An 18,485-nucleotide genomic window follows, 5' to 3' on the forward strand; every position below is an offset into this window, starting at 1 on the left:
GTTATTTGTCATGCTTTTTTTATTTACAAAAAAATGGTTTAAAAAAATTAATTATTATTTTTGAGTTTTTATTTTGACAAAATAATATATGCAATTATGAAAAATTTTGTAACTCAATGATATTAACTAGTTGCACTTTACGAGGAAAACTAGAGTTTGAATCCCTCTCACAGATGAAGTACATGTATCCAATACAATACATGCCGCTTAACTTGCTGTTATTGTTATTCACTAAAACTCAATTATAACAAAGTTTGAATATTATTACTATTATTTGGGCTATAGGTCAAATTTTGAATATCTGTTGGCGAAATAAATTTTGAATCGGTTAGTAATTTAATATTAATATAAACCAAAATATAAGTTTATATTGTAATTGTATAGTTTAGATGAAGCAAACAAACATCTAGGCTCTAGCTTGTCCTTAATATATAATTTTGGAGGACCGCGGGTACTTGATCCAATGCTGACAATAAACGATGGTTGGTCTAATTATTATTACGAGTTAATAATAAGATTAAGGTTCCTCTGATCAAAAATCTTTTGAACTCCCAACAGTCTAGACGCGTTTTCTTTTCTCTCTCTGCGTGTCTCTGTCTCTCTCTATAGAGGAAGAAGAATAGAATAAAAATCTATGCAGTTTGCAGAAGCATCAGCACCTGATTCCTAATTGGAAAAATTTAATACCCCATTAAATCATTGATTAATTATTATTTTTATTATCTTATCCTCTCAATTCAATTCTCATCCAGAATAAATTCTCTTTTTTCCAAAAAAAAATTGTTGATCTACAAGTGGCAGTGGCAGAGGGCAACCAAATTTGTTGAAAATGATGGTGCTGTTTCTATGGTTGATGGTGTTCGTTATTGGGTTTGCAGTTGGGGCGCTGACCATTTTGGGCGCAGAAGCAGTTGGAGTGTATGTCTTCATAAACCGTTTGAATGAGAAGAACCTTAAAAAACAAACTCAGATATCACAACGCTCGTCCCGCGACCTTGATCTCCTCCAATCTCTCCATTTCGCTTCTAACAAACAGGTCGCTACATCTTTCTTTCTTTCTTTCATACATATAAATGTATTTTCTGGTCAGAATTGGCGACCCTTTCATTTCTTTTGTTATGCTATCTATCTATGCTTTGATGTGAAGTAAAGAATATGTATGAAAAAATTAGTACGAAATAAAGAAACCCTCTACTCTAAACTATAATTTGGGAACTATTTTCTTTCTGCCTAATGTTTTATTTTATTATTAGTTTAAACTAAAAGTAATGGTTAAGGCTTCGCTTTTAACAAAACCATTACCACAGGTTGATAGTACTATCATGTGGTACCATTGAATACTAATATGCTGATATAACTGACTGTGGTTAGAGTTCAAATTCCCCCCTAATTGTACTATCGAATTATCAAAAAAAGAAAGAGAAAATCTGACTGTGATTTTGAAAGTGCAATTGTTTATCAAGTATGATTCTTTGTACCCTTCGTTCGTTCGTGTGTTATTTATATTTTTGAAGCTGGCGTTTGTCTGTAGGGAGCAGTATGGGTTCTGGAATCAGAAAAGGTTTCAAAAAATTTGCTGGACAAAGGCCCGAAGGAGCAAAAGAGAAAGAAAGATTTCTTGGAGGTTTCCCCTGTTAAAAAGCACGCCAAAATCAAGGACCGAAAGCTTATTCTGGTTGAATCGGATGGTTCCCAAATTGCTATTGAGCTTAAGGGATGCATAGTTGAAGCTGTTTCAGCAACAAGCTTATCTTCAAGAAAATGGTAATATGGCCTTTTCCAGACCTCTTTTGGGTGATATTACATGATTTTCTTGGCATAGGTTAACATTTGTAAGTATGTGTTGATGGGAAATGCTTTCAATTCTTTGGGTGAAGTTGAACCTTCTGTTTACCTGATACATGGTTCTGGCGGGTTGGGTTGTGTATCCATGGTATGCTCCCTAGGGGTGCATCCTGGGTAAGGTTCCACGCATAAAAAAATGAAGTTTGAACCTTCTGTTGCTTTCGAAGAGGATGGGATGGCAAGGACTCCTCACTTGTACCCTCATTAAGTTTGATTTTGATTTCTGCTAATTATTCATGGTTTATGCTAGAGAAGAGATTCTCATCTTTCTTGTCACATTTTAAACCATCTTCTTAATAGGTCACACTCTCACATCTCATTTCCGTGGCAATGGAAAGATCCTCGCTTTTTCAAAGTTCTAAAAGTAAAATGAGAATCCATGCCAGCTGCTAAATCGCAATATCATGCACAACATGCTTTTTCAATCATTGTTTTTTGGAAGGTTGGCATAGGATTATTGCATAACATGCCCCTTTATCCAAGATGTGATTGGATAGTAAGTTTCACCTCCTATGCACAATTGATATATGTTAATAGGCTACTGTTATGATTCAAGTGTCCCACATGGCTTAAGTGCAAGCTTAACTATGTGTATATAAACTCTTGGGCACCCTCTCCTTGTAAACCGTTTTTCTATCAGCCATAGTAACATATACCCGTTTTTCCAGAGATGTGACTTGCCACAATTTGTCTAAGAATTATGTGAACGTTAGAGCATTCCTAGTTCTAAGTATGTGGATTTTTCTTCCTTGTAAAAAGATGATCCAATGGAGTAGCCGAGTAGGGATATTAATATTATTTGATGGAAATTTTGACACTGATTCAACAAATTACTTAGATTAATGCTGTTGATAATAAAATTTATAAGAATAATTATTTTTCTTTTTTTTTTTGAAGTTTTCTCATCAAGTTTTAATGTTCTGTAATTTTTTTTGATATGTAACTTAAAAATATATTGAGAAAACACAGCCCCGTACATAGGAAATGTACGAAAGAAATGTTCTGTAATTAATTGATATCTATAACCTATTGCTTTCAAGCATCATTGATCCAGCTTGTTAAATATTTCTTATATTCTGGTTCTTTGCAGTTACTTTTGCTTGTACTGATTAAAGAAATATATCTCTAGTTGTTAACAACCATCTCATCGCTCTGTTGCATAAAACCCATATTTTTCTTTGTGATTTCAAGAAGCACTACTTAGTTTTTAGGATATGGGCAGAGATCATCTATTTTAAAACCCTTAAAATTTCTAGTTATGCTACATGGTCAAGGATTAAATGAGAACATTCTTTTGATAAATATGATAGGATTTGAACCTAGCATTCATTCCACAATGATTGTTGATTGCTCTATACCATTAAGCTAAGACACCAATGAGTTTCTTTTTAGTGTAGTAGGGATTTGATCTCAAGTTCCTTATACAACAATAAGAGACTTTACCAATGGAACTAATTGGAACCCATGATTAAATAAGAACGTTTTATAATCTTGAAACCAGTACCTTTTCCCTATTTAATTTTTTTGTACAAATCTTATGATTTGTGCTGCAGATGTATTTATATGACAACTAAGAATACAATTTCTTGATTTCATCATCAAGGTTGGATAAACGGAGTTGTTTCTGTGCCTATTTGAATATGAATTTTTCTTTCGAAATGCTTATGATCATGTTTCATAATTCTACTCTTTTCAGATTAATAATGAATATTTGATCAGTCAAGACAAATTTAATAAATTAATTGTTGGTGCCCTTATGCCTTGAGTCAACTTTTTTTAGGTCATACTAGAGGCTCATTGTAATTGTTTTGGAATGTATAATGTCTGTATGCATGAGACATGAAAGATGGTTGCGCCCTGCTGATTTACATGACCCTTGTTTGGTCTGTAGGAACTCTCTGGTTTCAGGGATGTCATTTTGGAAATTAATTTTCCTTTGTATATTTGGAACATAAAAAGTTGTGACTTGTCATTTTACTTATTATGGCATTGCAATACGAAATAGTTGTGTAAACATAAATTGTCATGGATCTTGTTTATGGTATGGAAAAAGAGAAATCCTCCTTTTCTTATCATTTTCTTATGGGTATTACAGGGCCAAAAGGTTTCCCATAAAATTGGAAAGCAAGAGCTCAGTAATTTACAATGGAAGTAAAACTTTGTACATTTATCTTGAGACTTCTTGGGAGAAGGAATCATGGTGTAAGGCCCTCCGTCTAGCTTCATGTGACAAAGAAGAAAGACTTGATTGGTTTTCCAAGTTGCAGAAGGAGTTTCATAATTACTTAACAAACATAAATGCAGAATATCCTTCATTTATGAAACCCTCGATAGGGTTCTCTTCTGAGACAGTAGATCGGATAAATAGGCCTGATGGAACTTCCTCAAAGGTTAGGCTATTTTTGAAGAAAATTGCAAAGAAGACTGCTCGGGTTGGTCAAGAAAATAAGTCAACTTTGTCTTCATTATCAGGCCGTGTAGAGAGAAGGGAAGGTGAGAAAATTCGTCCGTTCCAAGAGACAGTATCAGCCACTGGCTTGGTGAATGCTGCTCCATCAGTAAAGAGATCTAAGAGTGAAGAAAATATGGTTGAGTCATCATCATTATCAACAATTTCACATTCTGGAAGCCAAAGTCATATTTCTGTCATCTCTGACATAGATTCTGATGACAAGTTTTGTAATGATGAGGGCACACTCTGTTGGAATTTGTTAATTTCACGGTTCTTTTTTGATTTGAAAAGCAATACAGAGATGAAAAGATCCATACAATCACGGGTTCAGGTCTATTCTATTCCTTTACTATGTATTTTTTCATTTTATTTGTTTGTGGTCATCATGAAGAACATATACTGTGTATTGGGGTAGGTAGACATGGTTTTGTTTCATTGCCCTTCTTATCCTCAATCTGCAGAAACTTTTGTAAATTAGTTCTCTAAGAAATATTTTTTTTTTTTTTTTTTTTTTAAATAAGGGATAAACATACCTAAAATTTCGGGAATCAGGAAAGGAAAAAAATGATTTGAGGCTTCGTTGTGACCTGTGATATATTTTAATTTTCTTTAAAGATTGAACTACAAATTACTCTTAGTTTCATGGACCCGGTCTCTCAGTTGGATTTAGCTAGACTCACCAGATTGAACCACATCTATTCCTCCTGATTTTGGAAGTGTGATGAAAGAGAGAAAATAATAAGGCTAAAGAGTTGATAATATTATTGTATACAGAAATTGTGGAAATTTATTTGCTTTCCATATCATATGATTTAATCTTTAAAAAGAAAAAAGAAAAAAAAGGGTGCATTTTACTAGTGTGTGTTGTGGTGTTTTGCTACAATTTTAATTTTAATTTTAATTTATTTTTTTTGCTGAATGGGTTTTTGCTATTGGATATGATAGAGAACACTTTCCAATATGAGAACCCCCAGTTACATAGGTGACGTCATTTGCACTGACATCGATCTTGGGAATCTCCCACCTTATATTCATGGCATGAGGATTCTTCCAATGGACATGAATGAGGTATGGATGTTAGAAGTTGACATTGAATACTCTGGTGGCGCAGTATTAGACATTGAAACAAGACTTGAAGTCCATGAATTAGATTTACAGAAGGGCATAGTGGATTCAGATACAGGATCAGGCTCTGTTGGGGATGTGTCATCAGATCTTCTTGAAGGTTTTGAGTATTTTGGAAAACAGTTGAATCTTTCTGAAGGAACAGTAGATGAGCGAAAGGAGGAAGGTGATCCTAGTTCTGGTTAAATATTGGACTATTAGTATTTTCTATTCTCCTATTCTTTTTGGAATTTCAGTGCGCATAATGTTGCCTTAAGTTTGAAATTTGGAGAGATTGAATAGTTCTAGCAATTTAAGTTTTATAATACATTATTTATGAAGTTATTAGTTGTATCCATGAGTTGCACCTCTTGGGTAGAATGTGGTTTTATTGATGTAAACTTGTCTATCTTAGTTGCATCATTATGTTAGTGTATTGTATTGTTGTAGCAAAGCTTATAAGTGAGAATTTTGCCTGTTTTTTTTTAAATGTAAGTTCTCAAGGTTTGTAGGCTGTAGCATTATTTTCAACGTTTTAAGTTGGTTGCAGATAAAGGACTTGAGAAAAAGAAGAGTATGCTGTTATGTTTATTTGGGCTTTCATGAAAAACTTAATATCTCCTCCCTTTGAGTCACATCTATCCTATCCTGTCTTATATTTGATACTTATACTCAACATCATTTTTAACCATGAGATAAGTTTCAAGCTTTCATCCATAATTTTATGCAGTGCTTGTGCCACAACTTACACTTGGAAAAAAAAAATGATAATATGCAGTTCTCATCATAAATTGAGACACGAGTAGCAATCATTTAACAGTAAACTGGTTCAAGACATCTTTATGATAAACAATGCTAATTCAAATTTTATGTCTTTATTTTTTGGCAGATGGATTAAAAAGCAGCAAGAGCACTGTACCAGCATCAACTCAAGGTTCCAGGTGGAAGTCTATTCTGAATGCTATTACTAGACAGGTTTCACAGGTTTGTAGACATCTTATCGTGGAGTTAGTCATCCAGGTTTTAAAGTTCAATAATTAGTATATCTTTTTCCCTTCTCAAAATAGGTGATGTAGGAAAAATTATGGATTTTTTGTTTAGTTGTGGTGGGTTTAGGGTTAGGAAAGAAGAAGAATTAGAGAGAAGTTAGGCTGTTTAGGGGCTGTGTGAATAGTAACCTTAGAAAGAAAGAAGAGAAAGAGAGAAGGAGAGAGAAACAACAAAGGCCAACATGCCTATTGCTCAAAACACTCAATTTTATTAATCAACTCATTCTACTCCTTGAATACATTGAGCACCGTATATATATATATATATAAAAGACTCTTACTTGTACTAGTAGTAATAGTGTTCCTGCTGGTATTAGGACTACTAATAATACCTAATAAATACTAACTTGGACTCAAAGTAAATAAACCCTAAGATACTTAAAACCCTAGAAGATTCTAGACTCAACTAAATTACCAAAATACCCTTAATTTGCAGGAATTGCGGTAATTACAGATTTGCCCCTCAATACAAAACTGACCATAACTTATAAAATAAAAACCCGAATTAAAAACTGTTTTAACCCTAAAAGACTCATACTTAGACCATTAAAAGGGCATGACTTTCACTTCAATTGGACTTCACACGAGGACCTAATAAAATAATTCTTGAATAGGCGAATTTGCAAAGTGATAGCTTATTAATCTTCCATGACTCCATCAATTGGTCTCTCTTTATTGGTACTGGGACATTATCTCAACATCATTTAGTATTTATGAAGAACTCAAACATGCTAAAAATTATATCAAGATTTTGTAAATTTGGGCAAGTTAGCATTTTCTCATTGGTTTTGATTATTAAAAATAGGTTGGCCTAAATAAAGTACCGAGTATAAGTTTTTCTGAGGGTTATCTTATGTGTTTTCTTGACTTGCATTCCATTCTCTTCCTAAATGCCACACTTCATAGGCACATGTACAAGCAAACACTCAAGAAGATTTTGTTTATATTAGTCTTAACTTATTATTTATCATTGAAGGTGCCTCTCTCTTTGGCCATAAGGGTAACATCCCTACGAGGAACGCTGCGGTTACATATAAAGCCACCTCCTTCTGATCAGCTATGGTATGCTTTTACATGTATGCCTGATATAGATTTTAACCTGGAGTCTTCTGTAGGAGAACACAAGATAACAAATGGTCATATTGCTTTATTCTTGGTCAATCGGCTTAAGGTATGGAGTTTGCTCTTGTCATTTATAAATATCCACATTTTTGGTACAAAATTTATATGCATCTTAAATCATTTTCTTTCCATTACTTGTATGGTTGATCTTACAAAGAAAGACAAATAAACATATGGCCATATTACTTGTTGCTTGAACATTTTTGTTGACTCATGGAGGATATATTGTTGTGTTTACTTAAATTGATGTAGGATAATGACCTCTCAAAAGGGGACTTGGTATTTGAGGAAACAAAAAATGATAGAACCTAGGAATCAAAACTTATGGTTGCTTGGAATCTTGCCTACCCTTGAAGAAAAAGGGTTCTCATTATTCGCATTGGATTTGGCACCTCCGCCTAAATTCTTGCCTACCCTCAAATCAATTTTTTTTGACCCACCGAACTTGTCTTAATTACTAATTTCAACAACCACCACCATCCGAGAAGTACCTTCGCTAGGTTGAAGTCACGGTTTCCTAGATCTCTTAGCCAAGGTCTTACCTTGTAATTTTAAGGAAAGATCTCCTTGGTATACCTCCAAGATTGGTGGAGTAGCAACATCATAAAGGCAAAAGTAATGGGCCGTTTCCTAGCATATAACCCAGGTTTAAGACTAACCTGGTGTAAGTTTGAACTCTAGGTCTAAGTTGGGAAGAATCTCACACAAATGCCTTGTGGCAAAAAATGAGACACTCCATGGTACTCCCACAGTTCCTAACCCGAAGAGGTATTGACATAGTAGGGTCATGCCTCAATTGCCAGGCTTCTCTATGAGTGAGGAACAACTTGAAATGTAAATAGATACCTGTGTTCCCTGCTTCCTCTCTATCACGCTCACAAGTGACTTTGGTTTTGAAAACCATTAAACAGAAAGCTCATCCATCTCTGTCACCACTTCTATTATCCTTTTCGCTAGACTGTGAATAGGGGAGATGATGTAGCCTCCAATGGCTTAGGATTAGGGGCTTGGGTCAAAATCTTCAATTTTGTCAATGAGACAATGATGTCGTATAAATGACCTTGTTGCTTCCCTTTACTCTAGCCTCATGCTCTTAGTAGAACATAGAGGAACTCACCTTCTCTCTCACTGTTAGAACTATGCAGGCCTTTGGCTGGAGCATAGCGAGGACAATGTTCCTAAAAGAACATCTGTAGGAAACCTGAGTCACCATAAAAATCCGGCAAATAGAGACCTACAGATTGCAATACGTTGGAATGGAGCTGGTCTATAGATGTTGGTATAGAGAGAAGCCAAATATAAGGGTGCCAAGGGAACCCTCTCACGATGCCAACTTAACTTCCAAAGGGAAGAGGTGGGAGAGCATATGCAATTCTTTGGATGACTGGGAAATGCAGAGAGTGAAAGCAAAGTGGCTATTAAGGCAAACAAGTGGTGGGGGAATTGAAACATGGCCTTTTAGGCTGATTCTTAGATGACTCTCCAAAGAAATAGTGGATCCATGTCCAGAATTTAATCTGTATTGCGTAGGTTGGACATGGCAAACCCCCACTGCATCCATGAATTCCCTTCTTTCCCTTGTGCTACGTGTAGCCTCACGAAGGAAGTTCACTTCATCTTGCTCATCTTGTGTTATCTCTATATTCAGCATGTTTAGTGATCCAAAGACAGGAAATTGGGTTAACTCATTGACACCTTCCAAGAGGATGTTGAACTTGCCTTGCTGTGTAAAAAAAAGGGTTTTTGGGTTCCAATAGCCTACTAGAAGGGAGAGGCCATTGATATCACTTTTGGGCATGGTATTGGAAGAAGAATTGATGGCTACATCAATGCTGGGCAGCTAGTGGCAATCAAGATTTGGGAATACTCTGAAATTGAGAAAATATATCTACATCAGGGCACCAACCGTCGCTCGTCCGCGTGCAAGATATGAATTAGATGGGGGAGGATGGTAGTTCCCCTGAGGTTGTTATGGCAAAGGATGGACTCTTAACATTTTATATATCCAGGTTCCAGATGTTCATTGGTGTAAGTAAGAATGTTGTGTCATCTGTAGCAACCATTCCTGCTATTCTCTACGAAGATGATTCTTTATTGTCAAAGAGACGAAGAAATAGACTCATCATTGCATTACAATTGATTCCATTTCATCCAAGAGTAAGAGTTCCTCTAATTCTATGAACGCGTATCTAACCTGGTGGGGCAATAATATGCAGGAAGACCACTGCTCACATTTTGAACTTTCTCTGCTCACCTTTTGAGCGAATGAACTCAATTATGCTTGCATAAGTTGCCATCGAAGGCGGAAAGGGGCTTGGCTTTGTTTCACAGAAAAAAGGACTAAGGAAATTGAGTTTTCATAGTGGTGATGTTGGTGTTAGTTGACCTGGTTTATAAATAAATAAATAAATAAGTGCAAATATATATATATATATATATTTGTTATGCAGTGGAATGAAAGGCATTGCAAAAAAGATATACCCCTTTCAAATCACCCTTGCCAAAGATCCTACTTCTACAATTGGTAGGCCACCGGGTTCTGCAAGCAGGGGGGGAATCTAGAGCAAAGCCGGGGTTCTATTGCATAACCTAAAAACGCTATATAAGCTAAGCACCAAAGCAGTTGTGGGAATGGGATGACTTTTTTTGGAGTAATTTGACAAAATTCCATTGCATCCAAATCAATCAATCATTCAACAAATATGGTAGATAGCAATAGTGTTCGGTGGAGGTGTAGAGCTATAAGGAGTGAAACCCATACACACCGGCTAATGGAGGGTGGGATCACATTCGCTTGCACTGTAACTGGTATTTTTGTGATTGGTTTAATTATTATTCTTTTGTGGTTCATATTTCGGATTGGGTTCATCCCTGTAGTATTTGGATGAATGAGTCCTAAAAGTCTTTGATGCTTAGCATCTTAGGTGGTGGATAAGTCCGAGGACTCAGCAGCAGTGCAGAATTGAGTTTCTCGTCTGGTGGATCTGATCTATAGTTAGGGGGAAGTACTTAGATAGGGAGAAGCCAGCTGAAGGAAGGGCGCTAACGCGCCCTTGCAATCTTTCTAAAGCAAGAAGCACCTTAATATTTTAATCATAGTAATGGTGCCTTAGCCTATCTAAACGTAAGGGGCCTTTTATGTACTTAGTTTTTCAATCAATTAATTTAACCTTTCTATTCTAATATGTATGAAGTATTGATCACCAGGAATGGAATACTTAACTTATGAAAATAGAAGTGTGTATCATTGACCAGATGAGAGGACATTTCCATTGTGAAGGATTCAATTCAGCCACAAGTTCCCCTACTAATACCTTGTTACGACTTCCTTTTTAACAGTTAGTTACTGGTCCGACTACCAAACTCTCTTTGCTCAATGAAAAGTGAAGGTAGTCTACTCACATTGTCAAAGAAGATATCATGATGCTACCTTTTTCGAATGACGACAGTACAATGATTTCAATGTTACAATACCAAGAGGGCATTGTGAGACAAAGGAAAAGAGTAGATTAGAAAAAGATCAGTCTGCATCAGATCCAGTCTGCCGAACTGTTCAGGCCAAATCCTGAAGAAAGCTTAAAAGCGCTGTTTGATGAGCCACATGGTATTAGCTAGTTGGTCAGGTAAAGGACCAAGCCAATGATGTTTAGCTGGTCTTTTTGGATGATTACCCAAAGGCACTCTGCTCACTCTTCTTTATTGTGTAAAAAGCATATTTTGTAGCCAACTTACCTTTTCTATTGATTTATGCAGATTGGATTAAAAACAATTTAGTTAGCCAAAACGATATAAAGGTTTGAGTAATTAAGACAAAACTTGCCGGCGTAGGAGCCATTGACAAGAGTTTGAGAATTGGGAGAGATAATGGAAAATGGGGAGTGAATGGTGGGAGAATTAGGTTGCAATTGAATGGAGTTACGACATTTTGAAGTTTGAATGAAATTATAAGTTTTTTTTTTCTTTTTTGGTGGAGGGAACCGGAACAAGAAGAGACTCGCATTTAATGAAGGTCATGATTACCTTATTGATGATAGTTTTAGGAAAATGAACCTCCAGCCATTTTGGTGGCCTGTGTCCCACCAAGTGTCTAGTCACACTTTTTGAGGTATTGTGTGAATGCACACAAACCGCTGAACTAGATGTCCATGTGCAAATGGCTAAATGTTTGAGATTATCTGGCGTAACCTACTAACACGTCATTATTTGGAGACTAGCAATGTTGGGTACATTCAGCATAAATTATAATGGGCATACATTCAGCATAAAGTATAATGGCCACATCCAAACGAATGACCCTGAGTGGTATATGATGGAATGCAGAGTCCAACATCATCAAGAACATGCTTGGTTCTTCTATGAATGAGCTTATGATGATCACTGAGTCCCATTTCCTGCACACTGGATGGCAGGGGACCAGATCCTAGCAAAGATATGCATGCTAGCCTGACCTTGAACAAGAATCAAGACACCTCTTCCCTATGGTTAGGTTTGGCTTACAAAGGGAATGACATGAGGATAGTGGCTTGGAGTAATTATGGAAAAAATGGATGAGTTCACAGGGGAAACCATAACTGTGTATGGACCTTAATGGCAACTTACACAGTAATAGAGGCCCCTTGGCACTAACTAGATTAATGAAAGAATGATCTTTATGCCATGTGGCAATCATGCCTTTCCAGATCTGCTGACACTTGGAATTAAATCCTTAAAAATTAAATTTTTGGAACGTATTTCAAATTGTACTACTGCACATCACAGGGGACATTGGCTAGTATATATAAAGACTATTTCTTGTACTAGTAGAATTAGGACTGCTAGTTTGACTAGTAAACTAAAAATCTAAAAAAAGACTAACTTGGACTTGATGAAATTTGCTAGAACTAGTACACAAATGTATGTGGTCCTGTGATACTCCAAGCAAGAGGAGGTTATGAGTATTTCATCACCTTCACATATGATATATTTGATTATGTATACCTAATGCATTGGAAGTCTGAAGGCTTTGAAAGTTCAAAGAGTTTAGCGCAGAAGCCAAAAAGCAATTAGGAAAAATGCATAAAGCCCCTTCACTTTTGATTAAAGTTTAGTTTTGCTGAAAAAACAAAATCAGGCAGAATGAATGAATAATGCTAATTTGCTTCTCATGCAGGCAGCAATTAAGGAAAGCCTAGTGCTTCCAAACAGTGAAAGTGTATGCATGCCCTGGATGATATCAGAAAAGGACGACTGGGTACCAAGGAAGGTTGCTCCATTCTTATGGCTTAACCAAGAAGTGAATAATGGCCCCACCACCGTGCGTGAATCAATCACCTCCCACCCCAGTGAGGGAAAAACCAAGACTGAATCTAGCAAGGGAACCTCTAGTGATCCCGAAAGTAAGCATCAAAAACCCAAGAGTCCTACTTCCACCAGTGAATCCTCTGATGGATTAGCAATTTCGACAAGCTCCACTAATTTGTTATCACATAGCAGAACCCTGCAAGAATTGAGCACCCCTTTGCTGGGGAATGATGAACCACAAGAAAGTTGCAAGCAGGCAGCGGAATCACCATCTAGCTCTATGATTTTATTTGAGAAACAGGACAGTACTACTGATGATGATGATTTGAAGCCAAAGAGAATGGGGAGAAGAGCAAGGATGTTTGATTTAGGGAAGAAGGTGGGTGAGAAATTTGAGGAAAAGAGGCGTCACATTGAAGAAAAGGGCAGGCACATTGTTGAGAAGATGCGAGGACCATGAAATAGCCAGATCAAGGAGAGACTGCTCCTTGTAACATATGGAATTGGCAGCAAATACCATTGTTCAATGGATGAATGTCAGGTATCAGGTATTTGTTGCTTTGATGGAAATTAGTTTCTAACATCCCTTGAATATAGAAGTTCCATCTATGATTCTTGCTTACAGGACTAGGATTGTTGTATATGGATCCTGCAGATGTTTCAACTACTGATTAGGTCCTATTGTAATGCAGAATAAAATAGGAATATAGTAGAGAAATATTACATAAGCATATATGTCTTTACTTTGTAAGGAATAGATCTTTGACGTGAAACATGAATATACGTTCAGAGTTATTCCTCTCAAAAAATGGCCTTCAATCTTATAGATCATTGAGACCTGCATTATATACCAAAACAAAGTTTCTTGTATTGTTGCATTACCATTTTAGGTCCATTTGGCAGTCTCTTTTCGTCTTTAGCTTTTTGCTTAAATTCACTTTTTGTCTTATCTTTTACCAAATAAACAAATAAATTCACTATTTTGAAATAATCTAATTAATTTTTTTTCCTTCTTTTCTTTTCATTCACTTTCTTTTAATATCTTTTTAAATAATAAATGGGAACTTTATTAAGCTTCCATTTAATAGACGCTGATCAAGAAAATAGCTGAGTACAGGAAATAATCAGGATGCGCATAAATGTTCATCTATTATCAGCAAACGACAAGCCATTTATGGTCGGTATTTCTCAGCCACCTTTAAGTTGATGTAACATGGTAATTCTAGCTGCTTGTGTTGGATAGTACTAGATCAATTGCACTTGAAAAAGTGCATGAAATCATCCAACAACAGGCATCTGATTCTGTTGCTTTGTGGCAGTTGGTTTTATCTTTCACAATTGTTAAACGGAAGAGAATGAATTGTCTGAATTTTGCTCATGAACTTGTCCATTAATACCAACCATTTACATATATTATTGGAATTTGCCAAGTGCCTTGTATCTCAATAGCATTACTTGATCTCCTTTATGAGGAGAACCAGAATTTGAATCTCTCTCCGCTACTTGTAACGGCTGATTTTTATTTTATTTTTAATAAAAAACATATATTATTGGAATTTGCTAGTTGGCTAGGTACATATTTCTGGGTATGTCTTGTTGGGTAGCAACTGTGACCTCTCCTTAAAATGGGGCCATAGAAGTGTATGAGCAGGAAAATGGATCTTATGAGATGGTCTCATGAGATCTTTCTCTAACAACAAATGTAGGTCTCACATGTGTGGGTCTCTCACATGCTATGAGAATGGGTGTGTCATGAGAATACCCTCTCGGGCCTCTCTAGAGGCCCTTAGGGGAGGGTAAAGTAGAAAGACTAGAATCAATAAAGTTGTATTAAGATGAGGATAATGGTAACTCTTATGTAATGTTTGTGTTTTGTATTGTTTTTGCCATATTGTCTTACAAACCAAGCGAGAAGTTGTCAGTAGTATATGGAATGCTACATGTTACAATACAAACGCATCCTTGTTCTCGTATGGCACCTCCAATGCAGCTCAGCCCAATCCTCAAGAAATGCTAGCCAAAGAACATACATCATCTGAGTGTAGTAACAAAGAGAGTGGTGCGCAAAAGGGAAAGGATGAATGCTACAGCCACCATGATATCTCAATCCTCAGGAATCTCTGAAGGTTGAGATAGGCAGTACCATTAGGAAATTTAAGGGAGCCAAAGGTTTTAAAGGCTCCTAGTCATTGTGTGGTCTGAGTATACCATAAAAATATGAAATCTGTCTTGGACTGGGTGCCCCTGATCTTTAAGGAGTAATACCATGAACATCTCTCTTTCTACCAAGTAAGAAGAATGAGCATTATTGTCCTACTCCTTACTCTGCTACTGCTAGGGATGTAAATAAAAATTCCCAGCTCCACTTCCAGGGCAAGAACAACCATAGCAACTCTGCCCCTCCGTTGACCAATGGCCACATTTCAAAGGGTCATAGGACCTCATACCTCTTCTTAGAAAGATTGGGACTCGATCTCCTTGGCCCCTTGATAACTACATCTTTGACCTACGAGCACAAGGGGAGGGAAGAATCAAGAAACAAAGGCAGTACAATCGCAAAATTGCTAGATGAATTAACACTTGGTTTTCTAGAAGATAGTGTATACACAAGGAATAAACAGTGTGCAGTCACATGCAAAATTTCACACTCCATTTTATAGAGCTGAGCTCCCAAATAGCTAAGCAAAAGGCAACTTGATACTCACAATGCAGATCTTGCGAAAATCGCCTTTGAAGTATGCCGATTTGTTTTTTTGTAGTGAGGTGAACATTTGAGTCGGACAAAATTCAAACAGGTAGAAATCATTTGTGGAACAGGTCAAAATTAGTTGCAATTTTATGGTACAATACATTAGGTTCTTGAATTAAATTCAAATAAAATTCAATTGAATCTAATCGAAAAAGATAATTTACCTATCTATATTTATATTTATATATCTATATCTAAATTACTATTTAAGATGCTTTCTCTATTCGTGATGGACATTTTGGTTGTTCAAAAATACTTAAAACAAGACAACTCGGTAAAAATATATTTTTAGTTCCCAGTAAAACATTGCCTATAAAATAAGATCAGTCTCCCGATTATTTTTTTCAAAAAAAGATTAGTCTCCCACTAACCCACTTCTTCAAAACAACCCCAGGTTTCTATCATTTTATTTTAATTAAAAAAAAAAAAAATCCCTCACATTTCTTTTTGTTTTGTTTAAAATTCAAATAAGACTGTGTTCTACTTGAACTCAAATTACTGTCTAACTTGTATATAGATATTAGAGGAAGTTGCTAAACATTAGTATCGCTATTTGAATTACAAACTCACATGGTGGTTAACATTTACCAGTGTTGCAAATTGTTCCAACTCCCTACGCCTTCCTCGGTTTCTCCCACTCACAGAAGGAAGGCCCAGCAGTTTCCATCAAAATAGCCTTTCTTACCAAGGTTTTGCTGTAAATATCATTCGCTTCTCTCTTGCTAGTAAGGACATGCCTATGCTTTTTTTTTTGGGTGAAAAAATAGTTTCTAAATGCTTTTTAAAGATGTACGTTTGGTTAAGAATTTAAGATGTGGATAATTAGCATAATATGTATATTGCAATTTTATCAGAATGATAACTGATGAATGCAAACTGCAATATCATGAAATACATTACATATATGTCAAGTAATATGTTTGTAATTTTTTTTTCCCCAATCAAGCATATACTGCCAGTTGAAAAATCATGCCAAAGGTCTTCTACTTTCTTAGTTTCTTGGTTGAATGGGGTTTTGTTTATGATTTTCTTTTATTTTGTGGTTTCTAATTGTTCTTTGAATTATTTCATTTGTTTATTTGTTTCTATGAGTGTTCTAGGACTCCCTCCTATCCCATCAAGAGAGTGGTAATTTTACCTTTGCTACAAGGTTAATTTCTAAGTTTTGGAACTAATGGAACATGTAATTTGATTACAATATTTCGGTTTAAGCTGAGATATGCCAACAATGATTTTTGTGATAACTTTTATTGAGACTTTTGCACTTTCTTTTCTTTTGCAATCTTCCACGATTCTATACTTGCATTTTAAAAAAATTTAAACACTTAGATTCTTTATTACAATTTTGGGAAGCCTGCATGGTTGCAGTGGTAGTAAAAAACGGCATTTTAACAACAAAAGAATCCTCAAAGCCTTTTTCTTCAAGTTCTCTCTCTGTTGTTGTGGGTGTGTGTTTCAAATACTTTTATTATCTTTATTTTCTAACATTTGGGAATTTATGTTGGGCAATAAAGGATAAAATAGCCATTGAGCAATTATGAGAAAAATAACGGTTAGGCAATAATGGATAATTTAGCTGTTGGATTTTTGTATTTTTAGTAACCAATAATTATAAGCTACTAACCGCAGACTTACGCGACGCGTGGAAATATATAAATATTATGTAATGGGGTGTAGTATATAAAAAGTAACAATTACTTCAACTATTTTCTATTTAAAAAAAAAAAAGATTTCTATAAGTATTTTTTATCCTCTACAAATATATCATATTATTTGATTAATATTTTTTTTAAGGTGAACCATATTCTTCTAACTTTTGTTGTAGTGTGTTATATTTTTCTAATATACAACTAAACTTTATAAGTTTCAAATTTATTATTCAAATTTCTCACCTATTAAGGAAAAAAGAGATTAACGTAATAATAAAAAATGATCACAAAATTACAATGTCATCTTAACCAAAATTAAAATAAAACAAAAAGAATAAAATATAGACTTTATAAGAATTTATTAAACAAACAATTGGTAGGAATATTCAAATTCATAGCCATGTAGATTTTTTTTTTTATATAAACTCAAATTCCTTTTTTTTTTTAAAAACTAAGTATTAATTCAAACCAAAATTCATCCAAAGCAATAAAAGGGAAAAAGAAGACAAAAACACAATACCAAACAAATATTATTTAAAAAAAAAAACCATCACCCTTAATTAGAGTTATAAGAAAAAACAAAAATCTACCGAGAGAGAGAGAGAGAGAGAGAGAGAGAGAGAGAGAGCTCACATTTTTTTGTTGGAAAAATATGGATTAAATGGGAGAAATGATATCGAATTTATAGAAAATAAAATGGGGAGAAGAAGAATCATATAAGAAAGAGAAAATGATGAAGGAGTAAGGAAGGGAAAATGTTGGAGAAAGTGTAACAATAAATGTGGACGGATAGGGAGAAGAAGAGTTTTTATTTATTTCTAATTTTTAGAATAGGGAGAATAAAAGTGAGAAAAGAAGAGGTAGAAAATAAGCGAATGATGTGGCCACTAACATGGCTCAACAGGAATGTAATAAATGCAATGCTTCAATGGGATATATATGTGTGTGTGTGTGTGTGTGTGTGTGTGTGTGTGTGTGTGTATCTCATTGATTTTGAAAAATCTAAAAGTGTTAGTTAACTTGTTCTTGACATGCTTGAAGTAAAAAGGTTTGTTGGTAAACCTAATTCCATGACCTTTACAAAAAAACTAGTATTCAAAACCTACTCCTTCTAATATGCAATTTAAAGAAAGATTTTTTCAAACCCAATTTTCTGTTTTTGCTGATAAATTCTATGAGTGGCATATTGATATTTTATCTGAACAAGAAGTTCTCAACAAAATGAATCATATGTC

General features: G+C 35.2%; 1 protein-coding gene across 3 annotated transcripts; it reads left to right on the forward strand.

Moving 5' to 3' along the window:
• Positions 1–452: 452 nt before the first annotated feature.
• On the forward strand, positions 453–14,410 carry LOC111989382 (uncharacterized). Of its 3 annotated transcripts, XM_065774402.1 has the most exons (8): positions 458–1,036; positions 1,532–1,764; positions 3,941–4,628; positions 5,243–5,588; positions 6,291–6,385; positions 7,427–7,621; positions 12,722–12,947; positions 13,045–13,180. In XM_065774402.1, exons 1-8 carry the CDS (start codon positions 830–832, stop codon positions 13,059–13,061), a joined length of 2,007 nt encoding a protein of 668 aa, XP_065630474.1. In that variant the 5' UTR covers positions 458–829; the 3' UTR covers positions 13,062–13,180. The 3 variants fall into 3 exon arrangements, with proteins under 3 accessions (XP_065630475.1, XP_065630474.1, XP_023876936.1); XM_065774403.1 differs by lacking the exons at positions 12,722–12,947; positions 13,045–13,180 and adding an exon at positions 13,970–14,410 and having other exon boundaries at positions 453–1,036; XM_024021168.2 differs by having other exon boundaries at positions 463–1,036; positions 12,722–13,736.
• Positions 14,411–18,485: the final 4,075 nt, after the last annotated feature.

This window comes from Quercus suber, unplaced genomic scaffold (genome assembly GCF_002906115.3).
Source record: "Quercus suber isolate HL8 unplaced genomic scaffold, Cork oak 2.0 scaffold_91, whole genome shotgun sequence".
Classification (NCBI taxonomy): domain Eukaryota; kingdom Viridiplantae; phylum Streptophyta; class Magnoliopsida; order Fagales; family Fagaceae; genus Quercus; species Quercus suber.